This window comes from Lepisosteus platostomus, chromosome 14, assembly GCF_059453375.1.
Source record: "Lepisosteus platostomus isolate fLepPlt1 chromosome 14, fLepPlt1.hap1, whole genome shotgun sequence".
Taxonomy (NCBI): Eukaryota; Metazoa; Chordata; class Actinopteri; order Semionotiformes; family Lepisosteidae; genus Lepisosteus; species Lepisosteus platostomus.
This window is the reverse complement of record NC_142624.1, coordinates 32614244-32632565: the sequence shown is the minus strand read 5'-3', so window position 1 is coordinate 32632565 and position 18322 is coordinate 32614244. Positions and strand designations below refer to the sequence as shown.

Sequence of the window (18322 nt, the reverse complement as noted above, 5' to 3'; positions counted from 1 at the left end):
TGTTGAAGATGCCTCAGCGTGTCCCTTTAAATAACTTTGCAAAATTCTCTTCTTCAAAGTTGTGAGGATGCCCTCTAACCCTCTGAAGGTTAGCCTTTAGTTCACCCCCGGATTCAAGTAATTGGAGATTTTTAACAGTAAGCCCAGGAAGACAAATCATGTGTCAGCTGGGGAAGACCAAAGTTTTTTTTTTTTTCTCCAATATGAAATAGCTGATAAAACAGATATGACTGATCAGGGAGATATGCCCACTGCAGGATGAGATTCTAGTTTTGCTGTTCCAACACAAAGAGTGGCTTCAGCAAAACTGCTTTTTTCACACTACACATTCTTTTAAAAAAAAAAAATGTTCAGTTATTACCAACACTCTATTACCTTCCTGCAGATAAAAGGTCCTTATCCACTGGTGTTCTGTGGATGCGAGAGCCTGTTATTCCCCTCCACAGGATGCCTGTCCATTGCATGGATTACAATATATACCACTGAGTGGACAGGGTGGACTCAAGCCCATAGCCTGTTTTGGGTCATGAGTTGAGAGACGTACAGTATGTACTACACTACACTACCTCCACATGCTAGACAGAGCTCCTATGTATTTTATTACAAATCTTTTCTTTGCTTTTCACTGCTTTAGAGCTTCTAGGCGTAGTATTGACAGCTGTTGCCCTCTTTTCCCTCCCTCTTTCTCTAACCTCCGCTCCCCCAAACATGCTTTCCTTTCCCCCAATCCCCCTCTCCCATGTAGCATTCCGTTCTGAAGGAAGAGCCGAGCAGAGAGCCGGGAGAAACCCCAGTATGACAGGTAGCTAAAGCTGTCCCTTCTCCATCCACCCCTCCTTGGCAGATCCTTCGGACATTTCTCCTTCTCACTGGGCTTCTCTCTGGATTCTTTCTCATGGAAAACATTTTTAGCATGGCTTCCACATGCCAGTTTACTGCAAATAACCTTTTTTTTCTGTTCCTTCCCAAAAAAGTTATCTTGCCTTCAGTGTGCGAGACTAGATCATTTAGTACTATGACTTGCATACTTGCATAGCACATTTGTAAGGACATTAAAAAGGATGGTAAAACTAAAGAACAGGATTGTGAAGGCAATTTGACAGTGGAACACTTAGTAAAACTGTAGAAAAGTGTAAAATGTTTATACGAATTCTCCATGATAAACTTTTGTATGTATGCCTTCATTCACCCTATTTTGTTTTTAGCAAGCACCTACTTCCTCTTAGAATCTGTGCCTCCACCAGTACCAGCTCATTATTGCCCCTGGCTGGTCTACTTTGTTCATGGACAGTTGGTCAGAAAGAGGTCACTTGAATTTGTTTTAAGAGTATTCTACTTTATTCTTGAATTTGCCCTGGCAGTTCTGTGTTTTCCTTGCTCTACAAAAATGTCCAGTGTCTTGTACAAGTCTCGCGGCAGGGACTGTGCAGCTTGTAGACCGTCCTGCTGTGACTTTGATGTGGTGGCATGTTGAGGCCTGGCCACAGTGAGAAAGTGTCGATTGGGCTGTTCTGCAGGGACGGAGTCGGCCCGCTCCAGGTCGGCCAGGAGTGGCACCTCCACTCCCCGCACTCCGGGTTCCACGGCCATCACCCCCGGAACCCCACCCAGCTACTCCTGCCGCACCCCAGGGACCCCCGGCACGCCCAGCTATCCCCGGACTCCTCGCACGCCCGGCACGCCCAAGTCCATGAGCCTGGTGCCCCAGGAGAAGAAGGTGGCCATCATCCGCACCCCACCCAAGTCGCCCGCCACCCCCAAGCAGCTCCGCGTCATCAACCAGCCCTTGCCTGACCTGAAGAACGTCAAGTCCAAGATCGGCTCCACGGACAACATCAAGTATCAGCCCAAAGGGGGACAGGTAAGAAAGGCTTTCTGCCTCAAGGGCCGCTTCCTCTTCGGCTGCTGCTGGCGTTACTGCTCAGGCAGTTCGTTTGCCCGTGAGAAGTGATGTTGCTGCCACCACTGACACGCTGTGCCTGTTCCTAACATCAGCACCCTGCGGCTCCCCTCTGTGCGTTCTTTTCTGTTCTTTGTTGTGTTTTTCTTCTGCTCCTGGTGGTGTGGAGTTTAATTGTCCATTTTTTTGTACCATGCTTTTTGTGTCTGTTCTGTCATCTGTAATGGGTTGAAAAGGATCCAGAGTTTTATTTTTAGATTAGAGATCGTGAAACAGCTTTCCTACAGGCTGCCCCTCAACTAAGATACAGAATAGCTGTGAAGTAGATAGGAATTGTGTATTTTAGAGGTGGTGATATGGTAGCATGGTGGTATATCATTGTGAGGGACTGGAAGTAATTGAAATATTTAGCTTGAGCTGTTATGGTTGCCTTTTGTTACTTTACTTGAACCCTCATCTCATCAGTTCACTTCTGCTATAGTGTCTGTGTGTCTGGGAAATACATAACTGTTTAGCTTCATCAAATGTGCCTTTATGTTGAAATTTCACGTTTCTAATCAATTAGTTTGTTTAAAGGTGTGGCAGAAATTAGGTTTTGGTTCTGAATTTATTGGACAAGCTGATTTTTAAAGACTTAAAACCAATGCAATGTTTCTGCTCTATTCTTGACAAAATTTAATGCTGCATCCTTAAAACAGTTCATCTGATACACTTCTTATTTATGCAAGGACTTGTCTCTGCTTTTTGGGCTCCTTAGTACAATAAAATGTATAAATATTCTGCTAAATAACAGTCGTGGTTTAAAAACACTCATGCATTTATTAATTACTGTAACTTGTCATTACTTTCAGTGCCGCATATTCAACTTTTAAAACAATCTAATCCTTGAGGTAATAAAAAATATAGATTATCTTGTGAAAAATATTCCTTTCCTGCTATGGTAAATACCGGGTAGGAACTGAAAGCTTGAAACAGAGAGGACGTCAGTGAACTTTTAACATGATGTGCTTTAGCTGTTTATCACCAGCACTGCTCTTAAGAATGCAAAATGCTTGGGCCCCCTGACTGTCCCTGTTTACTTCCTGACTGGCCTAACCGGTAAATGCACTCACCTCCGTACATGTTCAGTTCTGTGCGCACAGTTTGAGTCTGCGTCATGTAACTATCCGACTGTGACTGGGATTCCTCAAGCAGGGGCAAACAACTGACTGAGTACCTTGGAGGGTAGGGCGGTATCAGTCTTCCCGGAGCTCTCTCAGATCTCAGCAACATACCAATTCCCACAGCCTCCTGGGTAAATATCCTATACTGTAGGACTGTGGTACAGGGCTGTGCTTCCTGTGGACATGTCAGAAGACGACTCGACATGTGACTTGACTCACATGACTCGAAGGTGGGCGAGGAGTCTGCGCTTCCTCTTTCTCCCCTGTGTGCGGGGATCGGAGATGAAAACCCAGATGTGAAAATATACAATTAGCTATTCTTAATTGAGAGGGTATATTACTAGAAATAAATAATGATTCTCCATCTCTGTAATAGGTGATTCTAAAAAAATGCTAAAATGCTGTATTTTTATACCAGATAAGCACAAATTAAAGCAAATGCTTCTTTGTCTATGGACTGTTTGTAAATATATATAAATATAATACTGTGTATTCAACAACTTTTTGTGATGTTTTGCTGCATAATAGGGAAAATCACGTCTTTTTCTCAGGAGCTGACAGTGTTAATTAGGGGTATATTTTAAAGTTCACTGTTAGGCCAAATCCTTTGCCTGTTTAAATGTCACCGTCTGGCCTATGACACTCTTGGTTCCAGTGCCAGGCAGTGTGCTCTGGCTCATCTCTGTCTGTTTGTATTGCTTGTCTGAGCTCTGTCTTGTCTCTTCATGCTCAGTATGCTGTGAAGGCTGCTATAAAACAATGTACTTCTCCTGGGTGGCAGGGTGATCCATTCACAGAGACAGAGGCCTGAGGAAGACTGTGTCTGTGAAGCAAAGTCCAGCGAGCACCAGCCTGATGTTTGTATTTATTCAGCACTCATCATGATTAATTGAAGGTTTAGATTTGCTTTACCTACAGTAGTTTCAATGTAATGCCTAATATTTTTTTTCTGAGTCCTCAGTTATCTCTTCTTTACAATACTGAAGTAAGCTGACAGTGTTGTACTTACCTTTTACCCCTAATAAATTGATTGAGTTTTTGAAGTTGGAAGTAAAATGATCTCACAAAGATGACTAAAACCTAGTTTGCATGGTCAGAGGATCTTTTTTAATCCCTGCTCCCTGTTCACCTGTACATCAGTACGATATCAGGATAAATCTAATACTAACTTTCTCGCTTTGAAGTAAATCATATGCTTCTAATAATAACCATTTATGTACTGTAAGGTCTGTAATGACTTGGAATATAAAATTTAATGAATGATCTTACATTAATGCCAGTCCAACACAAAATTTCAAACAGTTTGTTCAGAATAGTTTTTTAAACCTACTCATAGACCTAGAAAGTTTTAAAAAATCCATCACTCATTACCATTAGCATACCTGGGGAATCTGAAAAGACCTCTGCCCTTCTGAGGATCATGGTTAAAGTGAATGCTTTGAAGTGTTTTGAAGCAAACCAACGTGTGTGACCTTCAAGTTCCTTCAAAAGGTCACCGCCATTCATCTATTCAAAGGTCACTTATTCAGGATTTTTCTCCTGCTTGTGTTAACAACATTCCATGACCAAGCCTGTCGGTTTTCTGACAGTAGCACCTTGCTGGATTAAGTCTTCTTTGGTATCATTTGGAAAACTTACATTTAGAGATGTTCTTTTCCTGCACCTGGGTCAGACAGAAGGGATGGTTTGTAGCTCTTAATGTTGAAAGTAATGGATTGCTGTGAGACCGTATTATGGTAATGGAATGCAAAGGACTAGGCTCAAGTGAAAGCTTACTGAAGTCCCTTAGGTTTGACAGTCAAGAAGGGCACCTGTCTTGCGGTACGTCTATCTATCATTTTCAGTCATGCCTGTCTCTCTCTCCATTTGCTTTCTGATTTTTCAGTCTAGCTGTAGCTTACATAATTAATTCTAAAGTACCTTTGCCCATGCATCATGAGAAGCTCACTTATTCCTGGCATGAAAGAGGCCATCCCAGAAGCACAGGGTAAAGTCAGGACTACACCCTGAATGGCATGCCATCACAGGGCACACTCACATAATGTATTTTTCAGTTTTCAAGAAAACATCATTCAACCACTACGACAGGATCTCTGTCCCCGAGGTTAGAAACACACTTTCTGGTGAAATCAGCTGTCTGTCATAACCCTGCCCACTCAAAGCAACATGTTCTTACTAGGGCCTTTTTATTTTCGTCTGAAACCGTGGTGTGTGCCTGCAAGAAGCAAGCTTTATAAATATTGATTTGTTCTCTTTTTAGAATTCCAATATTAAACAGATGTATCATACAGTAATGGCACAGGTTCATTTTGAGGCATTCAGAAACTCTTTTCAGTGCAGTTTTTGATGAGTTAGTTCAGTTGTTATTTTTCTCAGGGCTTTTCTACTGGATATGACTGTGTAACCAGAGGGAAAGCCTAATCATGATGTGTCTTACACTGTCACTGACGTTGCTGCTGATTAACTGAAGTCTGAGGGGTTATCTTGGGTTGCTGTTTTGAGTTCACTGACAGAGTGCGAGCATTTGGGGTCAGTGCCTGGAGAATACAGTTATCTAATGAAAGTCTAGATCCTTTTACAGTGATGTGGAGCAGAAATAAGGAGGGAAAAACCATCATGAATGACTGCAGCTGTCTCAATTGATACTCTGCTTGCACAGCAGTGTCTCTATGCGAAGTAACAGAGCGTATATCTACGCTCAAGGCTGACTCAGTTCAAATTGGATGTCAGGAGAAAGCAGTCTTTATGCAATATTTGTTTGGTGATGCTTTGGGAGGTGTGACACTGCATTCATGAAACATTCAGCAATAGGTTTGTGCCTATTTTTTTTTTGGCTAACAAAAAAAATTGTAAAGAATCCTTATCTAAGAGTCACAGCATGTATCTAAACCTTCTGTTTTTAGGTTTCTGAACTTTGACATTTATTCTTTCGTTTGAAACCTTTTTTGTCACAGTAACCCATGTAATTAATTTGTAATAAACTGTCAAAGTTTCTAACAGTTACCTTACAATCCTTCGCCATCTGTGGAGGAGAAAACAAAACTTTAGTAAAATAATTGGCATTTATACTTGCCGACAACAGTTTGACTAACCCTGAATAACTAACTCTAATGCTCAAAAGAGCTGAGAAGTATACACATGTTTCTGTGTGACAGGGACAGTGGTGAAAATCAAAAATCCCATGTAAGTTGTGCCTTCTGTATTGTAATGTAGCCTTGCCTTCGCACTCCGTGATGTGTAAAGTTACATCCTAATACATCACACATTATAGGAGCCGCCTACACAAGATTATCAATCAGCAGAGGGAATCCTGCCATCAGCAAATTGGTCAGTGTTTTCTGCAGGGCCAGGCCCAGCTGGAAGACGTTGCAGTGCACCACTCACAGAGCAAGTTCATAGGATCTAGTACCTGGCTCATGTGGCTTCCTGGCACTAATTAAGTGAAGGGCTGATTGTTCTTCATCTCAGTGTTTCTCAGTAGTCTAGCAAGTACAGTACAGTACCATCACTCTAACCACAACTTACCACCCCAGTCTCTAATACGAGTGTCTCCCTGCATTATGTGATGGGGAAGCCTTTGCTGTTCTCCAGACCCCTGAGGGCTGTATTCCATTACAACACGAGTCCAGTAGTTAGTCTATGGTAGATACTGTGAAAACTGACTGCATTTCAACGGCACACAGGACACGCATCTCTAGTGTGCAACAGAGCTAGGCTCACGCATGCATAACCATGTGAAAATAAGCACAGAGGAGACACTCACACATTTACTGGTTTTTGTTCGTGCTGAGCTTTTGGTTACACAATCAAACCCTTAATTGACTTAATAATTGGAGTCAATTTGAACTGTTTGATTGTTTCCAGCTCTTACATATATTGGAGGTTGCATTTTAATTACTGCATTTCATAAGTAACAAAAATCCCCAAACATTTCAGAAGAAAAACTAAATGCAAATAATCAATATTATTTTAATTAAGGCTTCAATTAGGGTCATTATGATGAGCTGTAATGAAAATCCAGCAGGTGTGTAGTCCTGCAGGAATAGGACTGGGGACGGCTATGATATTATATACAGTACAAGGTCTGATGTGTGAAAGTCTTATGTTTCGAGATGTTTTTTTTTAAATTAACATTTAATACATCTATTCTGGTGGAGTCATTAATAAACATTAAGGACTACAGTATAAACTATTTTTTTCCTGAAAATACTATGAGGGATTCCAAGATCAGATCTAATAAACAGTCTAGAGCTAATAACTGTCTGTGAGACTGCTGTGAAATGTTCAATTTTGACATAAATATACTGTAATTCCTGCCTTATTGAATCCTAAGATAAAACACTTTCAAGAGAACAAACTTCTAGAAAACCATCACAAAAAGGAAGTTTTCATGTTCTGATGCGTTAGCTTTACATGGCAGTTTCTTGTTGCAGCCCAGAATTTAGGTCACATAAAGCCATGGAGTTTGGGTTATCTTGTAGGATTAATTTATAAAAATCCAGGTCACGGGGCTTGTGATCGAAGGGGCCTGTAATTTAGAAGGCTTTGCAGTCCCGGACTGCAGCTGTGCTTGGCAGCGCTATGGCCTTCCTCATCACCACAGTACTCATCAGCACACAGCTGATGGAATCGTGCCTGATGGGGGAGGGGGTGTTGTGATGGACACCGCCTGACTGATGCATCAGTGCTGAGCAAGCTAATGTGACTCACACCATCCTTCTACCCACGTTTCTGTGAAGTCCCATTCCAATTCCTTGCCCCGAGCGTCTCGCGTTTGCCAAGTAAGGGGAGAGAGGTGCCCCTCTGGATCAGTTTTAATCCCTATTGTGCTGAACAGACACTTCAAAATCCCAGAGGCCGGTGGTGTTGTCTGCAGCTTTGCAGAACGTTAAAAACGCAGAAATTTAAACACATTTTCAATGAAAACGACTGTGTTCCTTATCTGCCTACCCCAGCCTAATGCATCTTGGCTCTTTATATTTTTCAACCTCAGTATATTTTGGATACCTCGGTGCACTACTTTGAGGTTTCAGGGTAAAGCTGTAAAACATGATGAGGCCCCTTAATAGGATTAGTGTTGCATACTGTTCTTTAAAAAAATATATCTGCATTTCATACTCCTGTATGTTAAATTATGCATGAGTGGAGCCCAGGTGTAAAAGTAAGATCATCAAAATAGGCTTAGCAGTAAGAAGCACAACCTCAAGCCTTAGGATGGATAGATGTTGAGAACTGCATCTTGATTTCTTCTGAAATAATAACTAAATGACAGTTGGTTGAAGATATGGTTTTATTGTGCTGCTTTTGCAAATACAGCACTAAACCTGTAGAGAGTGTTAGACTGGAAGCTATTCTTTGCTACAGCTTACACCAGGGTAATATATTTTTGCTAATATCACAGTACTTTTTAGACGTTTTCTGCATTCCAATAAAGGTTTTACTGCACGCAATCTACTATGTTTCTGGTGGCACAGTACTTTTTATGTTATGCAGGTTATCCTGTGCTATGTTGTATTTAAATTACAAAGGACTTGTATCAATGATTGACACCATTAACGTGACACCCAGAATGTTCCCAACTCTTAGTTGTGACTAAGAGCTGCACACTGAGTAATTGCACCATGTTATTGATTTTTATCAAATCAGTGTTTATGAATAGAATATTGCAACACAGATAATATCATATTTGGGCTGTAAGGACAAATGTATCAGGACTCTATCAAAAAATATCATGAGCTCACACAGGTAAACAAAATGACTTACGTAAAAATCAAATCCTGCTCATCAATATACTGTATTGTAATATGTATGCTTACAATGAATCTTAGATGTGGGAAGCAGTATTGAGGAATATTACTGATGTCATTCTACAGTGTTTCAGTCCTTTCCTGGGTCTTTTCTAGACCTGTAATGCAAATCCTGCACTTGTCTCTATTTTATTAACATGCATTGACAAAAAGTGTTTAAAAGTGATGTTTACAGTTTAACTGCTTCCATGTCTTCTTTGTTGCACATTGATTTCTGTGACACAACTTGTCTTTTTCTGTGGAATTACAGCAGCCTCATTTTGGTGTGGGAAATACTAGTACCCAGTAATCGTGGGTGACTGTTCGATGTGCACCTGCGGCCTCTTGTTCTTATCTTAACATGTGACCTGTCCGGTGGCTTTTGCTTGATCTCTTCTGCATTCAGAAACAAATTCTTGTCTTTTGCACTTTTCACATTCTTTATGCCTTTTGTGTGCCTCACTGTTTCTGCACACATGTGGGCAAAAAGTTGTTTGTGTTTCTTATAATGCTTTTAAAAAAGTGGTGAGGGGCTTTTAAGAACGTTATAAATTTCTAGGACATTTATAAGGAGGTGTAATGCAGTATATAAGACAAGTGCGAATGAGTCTGTCTCAAAACGTGTTGATATTGCCTCACAATTGGTCGAGACAAATTTTAATTTAGTCTTCCGTGGTTAGACGTTTTAAGAAGGGGTGCAGAACTTGTGTTTGGGCATCACTAATGGATGATACTAGCAGATCTTCTGTTTCCTCATGTTTGGTGTTTCTCTGCTGTGTGGGTATGTGAGCATTAGTGTCTGTGATGACAGTCAGATGTTCCCCTTGCTGCATTCTGTGCTCTTCTGCACATTCCATTTATATAGTCTCCTTCACAGATGCAAAGCACACTTTCTCTGTAACTGCCCACGGTGGGTAGTCTTGTAAGGTCTGTTTTTAAGGATAATACATGTTATGGAAATTCACAGATGTGCTGTATACACACCAAAAAATGTTTTTTTTTATTCAGCAGCTCTATCCTGCATTCCACTCAAACATTCTTTTTGAACCCTGATGAAAAGCAGACATACTGCAAGCACCCCTTGCTACACTTGGTGAAAGCAGTAGCTACCAAGAGGTCATGTCTGGTAGCCTCGGTTCTGGTAGGGAACCAAGTGCCAAGCAGTGCCACGGGCTTTTTAGTTGCCCCCCTTTGGCACACGATTGAGTAGTCCTGGAATTATGACCAGCTGCTAAAGCTGTGGGGAAACTCTCACATGTGAAACTCCTTTGTCGTGGATCCCTTTCTTTACTCCTTGGAATCTGTTCAGTGAGTCAGCATGTTGATCAAGCCAGTTCTAAAAGATACCACGCCCTCCCCCACATCAGCCCCCTCCAGCTGCTCCATCTGTGCCTTCATCTATCTGTGATGCACAGCACGTTCTCATGAGGGTAAAGCAGTCGGGTTCTCTTGCTAATTAATGATAATGGGAACACATGACTTTGCCCACATTTAGGTGGCATCAGCCGATGTAATAAATCACTCTTGACATGGCTGCTTTTTTGTACTGGTCTGTGTCACGCTTTTTAGCGACATCGACCCTGTATTCACAAAGGCGATAGGTGGGGTTGTTTGTTTCTGTTCTTTGGCTTCTTCTCTCGCTACTCTGAAACCGTTCCGTCTGTATTTTATCTTTCTTTTGTCATTTCTCTCAACATGCTGGCCAAGAGCCCGCCTCTCTGTCTGGTGCTGTCTGCACCGCTGTCCTGTCTTCGCTGTTCCCCTTGTGATTTAGCTTCTTCAGTCATTTCTCTGGTGTTTTGTTTTTCTATCAAAACAGACGACAGGTTTGTGTCTCTTGTATGTGCCCAGTCTGCCAGTGGTGGGTGTGGTAATTGGTTTAGGAGTCAACTTTTAGCACCAGTTAGCTGACAATCGCAAACGGCCCAGAATGTGCTACTGAGCTGTGGTGTGGCTACTGACTTTCTGGGGTTCAGAATTCCCTCAGACCAAGCCATTAATCTGGCCATTTGAATATGACTGATATGACAATGGCCTTCTCCTCACAGTATAGTTTGGAAAGTTTTAACAATTGTTGAAGTGCTTTCAGCACTGGACACTGTCGCCCTGTGTATGGTTCTGGTATGAAGTGAATTGTCTTGGAGTGGATGCACACATGCTCTGCTGGAGGTGCTCTAGATACACAAACAGCTAATGCATAGCTGGCTTATTCTGTGGTAGGAGCGGTGAATATACTTTTACTCCAGCATAGTAAGATACAGATGCGGCAGGTCTACAGATACATCAAACCAATGGATACAACGTTCGCATTCACACACCCATACCACTTTAGATCTTTTTTTATTTAAAAAGGTATATATTTCTGTATCTTTCTAGATTCAGATTTTAAACAAGAAGCTGGACTTCAGCCACGTTCAGTCTAAGTGTGGATCCAAGGATAACCTGAAGCACTCGCCTCGTGGAGGCAATGTATGTACCACTCTTCATCACCCCTCAGGACCAGTGCTCGCATTACGCATGTAGAGATCCTGGAGGCTGTTAGCAGCTGAGCTGCTTCTGTGTCATAAAGAATCTAGCCCAGCACCAGGTCTAAGAGTGCAAGAATGCTTGTTCTGCCAAGGAAAAAAAAATATTTTTGAATTCTTTTTGCTAGTATACTTTAATGACCAGTAATGACACCACCACCATGATAGTGTGTATGGTTTTAAACCTTCGTCTTCCCTAATTATGATTTTAGTGATTTGAAATATCTAATTCCATTTTCGAGTACTACGGTTGGCTAAAGCCAGCACATAACTTGAGAGTGCTAAGAGGTGATAAGAGTCTTCAGATTGACAGTCTTCCCTCCTCAGGAGATCCAAGCTGTGGCTGTTGTGAAACTACAGAAACCAAGAAGATAGATGGGGCTTCCTTGGTACTTTTGAAATTTGACTTCACAAGGTCTCAAGGCGTGCATCTTTACGCTCATCGCATCTGGCTTGCATTATGAAATGCAAATGCTGTAAAGCGTTTGCGGTTTTAGAAGTCGATTTATTTTGGTTCACATTTAAAAACTGGTCGGTGTTGTTTTGAATAAGTTAAAAGAAGATATTTTGTCCATCTTTTAAAATCATTCAGATTTTGCTCTCTTTATACTAAATTCCAGCCACGCAATTAGTCATAGACTGGTATTGTGGGTAATGAATGTGGAGACCATTGTAATAGCTAGAGCAGCCTGTATTGTCACACTTCCAAACACACAGTTGTACAGCTGTGTTGAAGGTAATGTAATAGTTTGCTCTTAATAGCTCTGCAAGTGCTAAATATGTGCAGAAGACATCAAGAAGATTGCCTCCTGCCAAGCTGTGTCAGAGCTTTTTCCAGGGGAGTCACCTATGCATTTCTTTTCCCAGCACACCTCCTGCTGTCCTACCTCTATACTTAAGGGATTTTAGTTATTTTTGTACTAAGGTGTCCCAATCCTAGCTGTCTGAACTCCAGTGTCTTCCACATTTCAATCTAATAGAAGTCTTACTTGTTTAACTCATCTATAATTGAACTAGTAGCATGCTTCCTAGACCCTTTAGGTGTGGTATGGGACTGAAGCTGTACTGTTTTTAGTTTTGTGCTTTTATGCCTTTTGTGTGCACGTGAGACAGTTTATTGATCATTTAACGATTGACACAGAGGTGAGGTATAGCCATTGGATGTCATTGTGACATTTGGATGCAAAGACAGAGCTGGAAAGGGGCAAATTGCAGGCCATTTGCATATAAGTGATTATAGAGAAAGAACTGTGCTGTACCTCCATACAATTATAATGTAGTCTTAAGTAGTTAAAGGAAAATATTATAAGGAAGAAGTAATTATCATGAGAGATTTTAATTTTCGTCATACAGATTGGGAAGTATCATCGGGAATGTCTGAAGCTGAAAATAAATTAGTAGAAATGACTAACAATTGCTTTCTTAATCAGTTTGTTAAAGCTTATACATTATGTTGATCTGTTGATCTAGTCCTTTCAATCATGATGGAAGACTTTCAGGAATAAGAAACATAATTAAAGTAATGTTTTCAAGCATTCTGCTTGACGTACCAACCACATGTATAGGTTCAACCTAAGAGTAAGTAAATCAAAATTTAGAAAGCAGTGACCTCAATCATTTTAATAAAACAACTAAGAAAAGTATGAAGAAAAATAAAACATATTTTCAATTTAAAAAAGAATACAATCTGTTGCATGCACAGGTAAATAAAAAAGAGCTAAAGAACTGTAGAGGATGAAGTGTCTCAGAGATACTAATGGAAAATATATAGACAATGGAAGAGACAAACTTAAATGAATATGAAATGAATATTTCAGTCAAGTATTTACCAGGGAAGAAATTGACTGCATGTCTCGTTTAAGTGGATACATTTGCATGAATGGTGTTGAAACTTCCATTGTGGTGGATTGGCGGATGACGTCTATCTATTCCTACAGTATATGTAAAGCACTCTGGAATCCTTTGGGATAAAAAGCACTATGTAAATGTGTTTATTATTAAAAGACATCCATAAGAGGTACTGTCCTGCAAGTCATGTCCCTTTTGCTTTACAGGAAACAACAACTGGAATGTGTTTTGAAACTAGATGGCTCCACATTGAGACTCTGGTTGTGTAATACTCTTTTCTCCCTGTTGATAAATACAGTGCCTTCATATGGTGGTGACTAAAGGAAAAATCTTCCATTGTATTGATGCAAGAAACATTCATTATATTTCTTCACAGAGCCTCTTCTTATTACTTTCTTTGGCTTTTTTCATTTTGTCCTTTATTTCATGACCTGTCAACAGCTATACTGCATATTGGCACAGTGTGTGACGTGTTTTGCTGTATATTCTATCATGTTCAATCAAGCTGCTTTGTTTTTCTACAGCTGCTGTGGCGCCCAAACCATTGTGATTGAGAAGGAAGCTTTAAGTGATCTCTTGTGGCAAACTGAATTGTTTCTGTAGCTGTCAGAGACCGTAGTGCTCAGGACTCTCTGATTAAAGAAATGGAAAAGGCATGCAGCATATAAGTCATGCAGCGCAATGCCATTGCCTATGGTACATGAGTACGTCAGTGATCGCAGGCATTAGTCGACAGCTTCACAGAAAAAATCACACATTGCATTTTTCCATGACACCCTCCACAATAATGTCCATTTTTGTAGCAATCTGCTGTACAGTTTCATAACAGGCATGTTATCCAAAAGCATCCCATCATACTGTGCAGTAAATTTTGGATTAAGTCCCTGTCACTTTACAGGTTTTCATACCAAGTGTAAAACTCGATTATAGCCATGTTCAGGCTAAGTGTGGCTCCCTGGATAAAAGACATTATTCTTCTGCAGAAGCAAACGTGAGTTTTTAAAGTCAATGTTACCATTTTGTTTATTTCTTATTTCTGTTGATAAAAATGAGAGTGGAGAAGCTCAAGTGAATGTAGTTCTGTATTTTCTTTGATGAAAAAGGCAGGAAAGTGGCATGTTGTTCTTCTGGTATGCATACAGGAGCAGAAGGAGATGGATGGCTATCGTTTTAGCTGTGTATACACTGCTGTGCAAATGTCTTAGTCTCTTTTAGGAGCTACAAATCATATTATGAGTATCAGAACATTTCTTAAAGCCTCCACTAGATACTTCTCCTATTATAACAACCTTAACTATTAATAAATACCATCTTATTCTGGGGGAAAAAAAACAGGTTTAACGTTTATTTCACATTCATCACTAATCATCACATTTACCAGGCATCCTAAAGGAGAAATAATTGTCAGCTGGGCTACTAAAATTATTAATCGGCTACTTTTGTATTACAAACTATAGATCTATAAGGATTAGCTCAAAAGAAAATGGATAAAATTTGACCAGACGTTCACTGTAGATTTTTTTGTTGTTTTTGAATTGTTTCTGTTAAAGAAGAAACCTCCCATCACTCAATTTTCAAGGTGTAACATCCAAAACATAATCAACATTATGTTCTATTCCTCAAGGAATAGAAGACAAACGAGCATGAATTGATGACCGAATTGGCAGTAGGCTCAGGTCCTGTCATCCATCCATCAACAGCAAGAACAGTGAGAACATTTTGAACTCATGACTTAAATGGATGTGTTGGAATATTAAAGAAAGGGGAACAATTCTAAATGGCTAGAATATGCTTAGGACTGAAGGACCTGTGAACAAAGGTACCTTGGATTTTCAAATAAATGAAAATCTAGATGAATTGAGATGAATTTCAGTTCTTTGTGTCTAACTGAAGATGGTACAGTACATGAGAAAAGCATCTGGAACTTTCAAAGAACCTTGCTTGAAGCCAATAATTTAAGATTGGAGGAATATCAGATGTTGTCTGGGGATGCATGTGGTGTTTGACAATTAGTGCAAATGGATGATAATTTTGACTGTTGCCAGATACCATTTCAAACTGCTATGCTATCCCCAGTGGTGCCAGAATTATTGGTCCTAAATTTATCTTGCACTGATCCCAACCATTCAGCTGCCAAATTAAAACTTGTTTGCAAAAGAAGAAGCTGGAGGCCTTCAATGTATGGGATGCCCCCTTCAAAGCTCAGATCTCATATTGCAACAGATACAATATATGGGACTATATAGATAAAGACAAACTAAAAAAGCATCCACACAACTAAGATGGTCTTTAGAAGAAGCATGAAACACCATTCAGTTTATTTTGTGCCCCTAGAAGAATCTGAATAATTCTTAAGGAAAGGGGTAGATAAATATACTACTTATGAGTTATTATTAAAATATATATGAATATATGAAATTGTCTTTGTCTTTTTCACAAAGATATATTTACACTTACAGATGTAGTTCTGTATATGTACATTGTTTATTTGTTGCAAATTGCTACAGACTTGCACAGCATTGTATATACAGTATATACATAAAGCCCATTCTCCTAAGCATACAGTATATGTAGTCATTTATCATATTGAGTCATTAAGAGCCTTTACCTCCTATCTACAGGCAATAATGACAGTATTATGTGTAGATCTAAGCCTGTTTCATGATTTCTTTTAGATAAAATGCAGCTGTAGTGATTAACAGTCATAATCTATGTATTTTGTTCATTATGAATGAACAGCCATAGTATTTCAGAAGTACAGTAATTTGTGAATTCTCTAATGACAGTCAAAAGGTTATTTTTAGGATAAACAAAATAATATTTTCATACAGTGAAATGTACAGTAAGTGGTAGATATCTGATATCAAGAAATAACACATCAAAATTAAAACATGTATAACCACTCTCTTTAAGTGCTTTATAAAGCATTGTATCTGTCATTTTTGTTGAGTTCATAGTTTGCTTTAGGCTTATGTTTTTGTGTTTGCTTTGACACTCATAAACTTATTTATTATTAAAATCAACTTATTATTGATTTTCTCATAGCTTAACATGCTTTTTGAGACACGTTACAATGTTTTTGTCTTATACTAATATATGTGCCTCAAGATTTCTTTTACACTGAAATATTTACATGCAAATGTGTCTAATAAATGTTCTAAGAGTGATTTTCTCCAAAACAGTTTCCTGACTCTAAGCAGAGATAGGCTAGAATTCTATGGAGTTTTCCTCCATTTCATTTTCAATACTAATTTGCTAAATGACTACTCCTGTGAAACCAGTGACACCTACTGTATGAGATAATGACTTCTATCACTGTGTATTATGTTGTACCGCCAGTAATAATACTAATACAGTCACATTACTATCTTATTTACTGGTGTAGGAAAATAATTTAGAGGTTTAGAAATTAGAGGTATGATCGTGCAAAGGTTTCCTACAGATGTTCAACAAAGAACTGCAGATGCAAGTAGTATCACTGTGCACCGTTCAATGGGATGTGCACCTGGTGCGATTCCAGAGGGTTTCTGTCCTCTGCTTTCTCAAGCCAAAAAGTTACCCCAGAGCTGGGAGAAACATCTGCCTATGTTGCTTACAGGTACAAATTCAGACTAAGAAGATTGACCTGAGTCATGTGACATCAAAATGTGGATCTCTGGCCAACATCCGCCACAAGCCAGGTAATTATACTTTGTATTTATATACTATAAGACTTGAGAGCAGTGTGCAACATCGCCACCTTTTGGTCAGATCTGTTTTCTGTATACCATTTCAGATTCCTTTCTCTGTGCAATGTGACGTTTCTTTGTCTTCTTCCATTGTCATGGTATGTTTGAGTTCACATTGCACTTCCGCAGCAAGATCAGGTGGATTCATTGCATTTTTTTCATGCAGTACAAGAGTGCTGCCATTTATTATGGTTTGCAATCCTTCCTTTAAGACATACCGTGTGTGTCATCTTTGTTGAAATGACAATCATATTCATGCACGTTAAAATACGAATACCACCAGGATTTACTAAATGCATGTTTTACACCTGGCATTGAATAATCAGCTATCTCAGGACCTCTAAAAACATTCTTCGAAGAACTGGGCCAAGCACGAAGTGGAGGACTGGAAACAGAGGGCTGGAGGGCTGTATGCCACAGCCCTGTCAGTCCTTCAGCTCCTTCAGGCCACTAACTGTTTTGGTTCCTCTTTCAGGTGGTGGGAATGTGAAGATTGAGAGTGTGAAACTGGACTTTAAGGACAAGGCCCAGGCCAAGGTGGGCTCTCTTGAAAATGCCCACCATGTGCCCGGAGGGGGTCACGTACAGGTGAGTCTGTAACAGTGTCTCTACAGCACCCTTGTGCAGAATGGCTAATCCTAATCCTACGCTAACTATCAGGCGTGTGCAGTAAAGAACAATTTCAGGCCTGGATGTGACATGTACTACAGGTCTTTTTGAGTACATCCATCTGAGCAAACCTCCTCCTGCTGATCCATTGTGCCCTAAAATGGATTTTTAGACAAAACTTCCTTTCCCTGCTTATCAGTGTTGTAATTCAGCACTATGGCTATATCCTAATAAATGGGAGAGAGACTAGATATGCAAAGCATGTTTGGCGTAGCTCACCTGGCTGAGAGACTTTGGATGCCTCACCATAAGGACGAGGCTGCCCAGAGGATTGAGCCAGGGAGCTGCTGCAGGACTGTAGATGGGGTAGCAGGAGAGCTACAAGAGAGATGCACTACGGGAAGTCACAGAAGATACAGACAGGTACGGAAATGTTCAAGATAAAGATCTGCCCTTTATCTCAATCTACCCTTCCTCCTGAATTTGTATTGCTTAGTTATAATTCCATAAAGCCAGGAAAGAATTAGGGAAACTTCGCGTAGTTCAGGTCTGTTTTTATTTTCCATCTGAGGCGTTGTGAACTCCCCTCAAGCAGGAGGAGTCTTCAGCTCTGACCTCTCCAGCTCCCATTCGCTGCGTAGTGACATTTCTCAGGGAGACTGTTAAAGGCTGCATCGGGTCGGCCATGAAACTCCCTTGGGGAAAACGCCTTGCGGTTGTGTGAGGCATCACATATACTTACTGCTCCCGTTCCCCCTCCCCT

General features: G+C 40.2%; 1 protein-coding gene across 28 annotated transcripts in view; it reads left to right on the top strand.

Annotated features, from left to right (window-relative positions):
- Positions 1–18322, top strand: part of map2 (microtubule-associated protein 2) — a 138076-nt gene that overhangs the window by 114538 nt on the left and 5216 nt on the right. For 19 of the 28 annotated variants that reach the window (XM_088605722.1, XM_088605724.1, XM_088605720.1 and 16 more), the window contains 6 exons: positions 746–802; positions 1518–1861; positions 11226–11318; positions 14121–14213; positions 16821–16902; positions 17426–17538. In XM_088605722.1, the coding sequence (XP_088461848.1) occupies positions 746–802; positions 1518–1861; positions 11226–11318; positions 14121–14213; positions 16821–16902; positions 17426–17538 (782 nt within the window). Of the gene's footprint in view, positions 1–745; positions 803–1517; positions 1862–11225; positions 11319–14120; positions 14214–16820; positions 16903–17425; positions 17539–17871; positions 18244–18322 lie in introns of those variants that run through there. The other 9 variants (XM_088605736.1, XM_088605739.1, XM_088605746.1 and 6 more) reach the window with 5 other exon arrangements.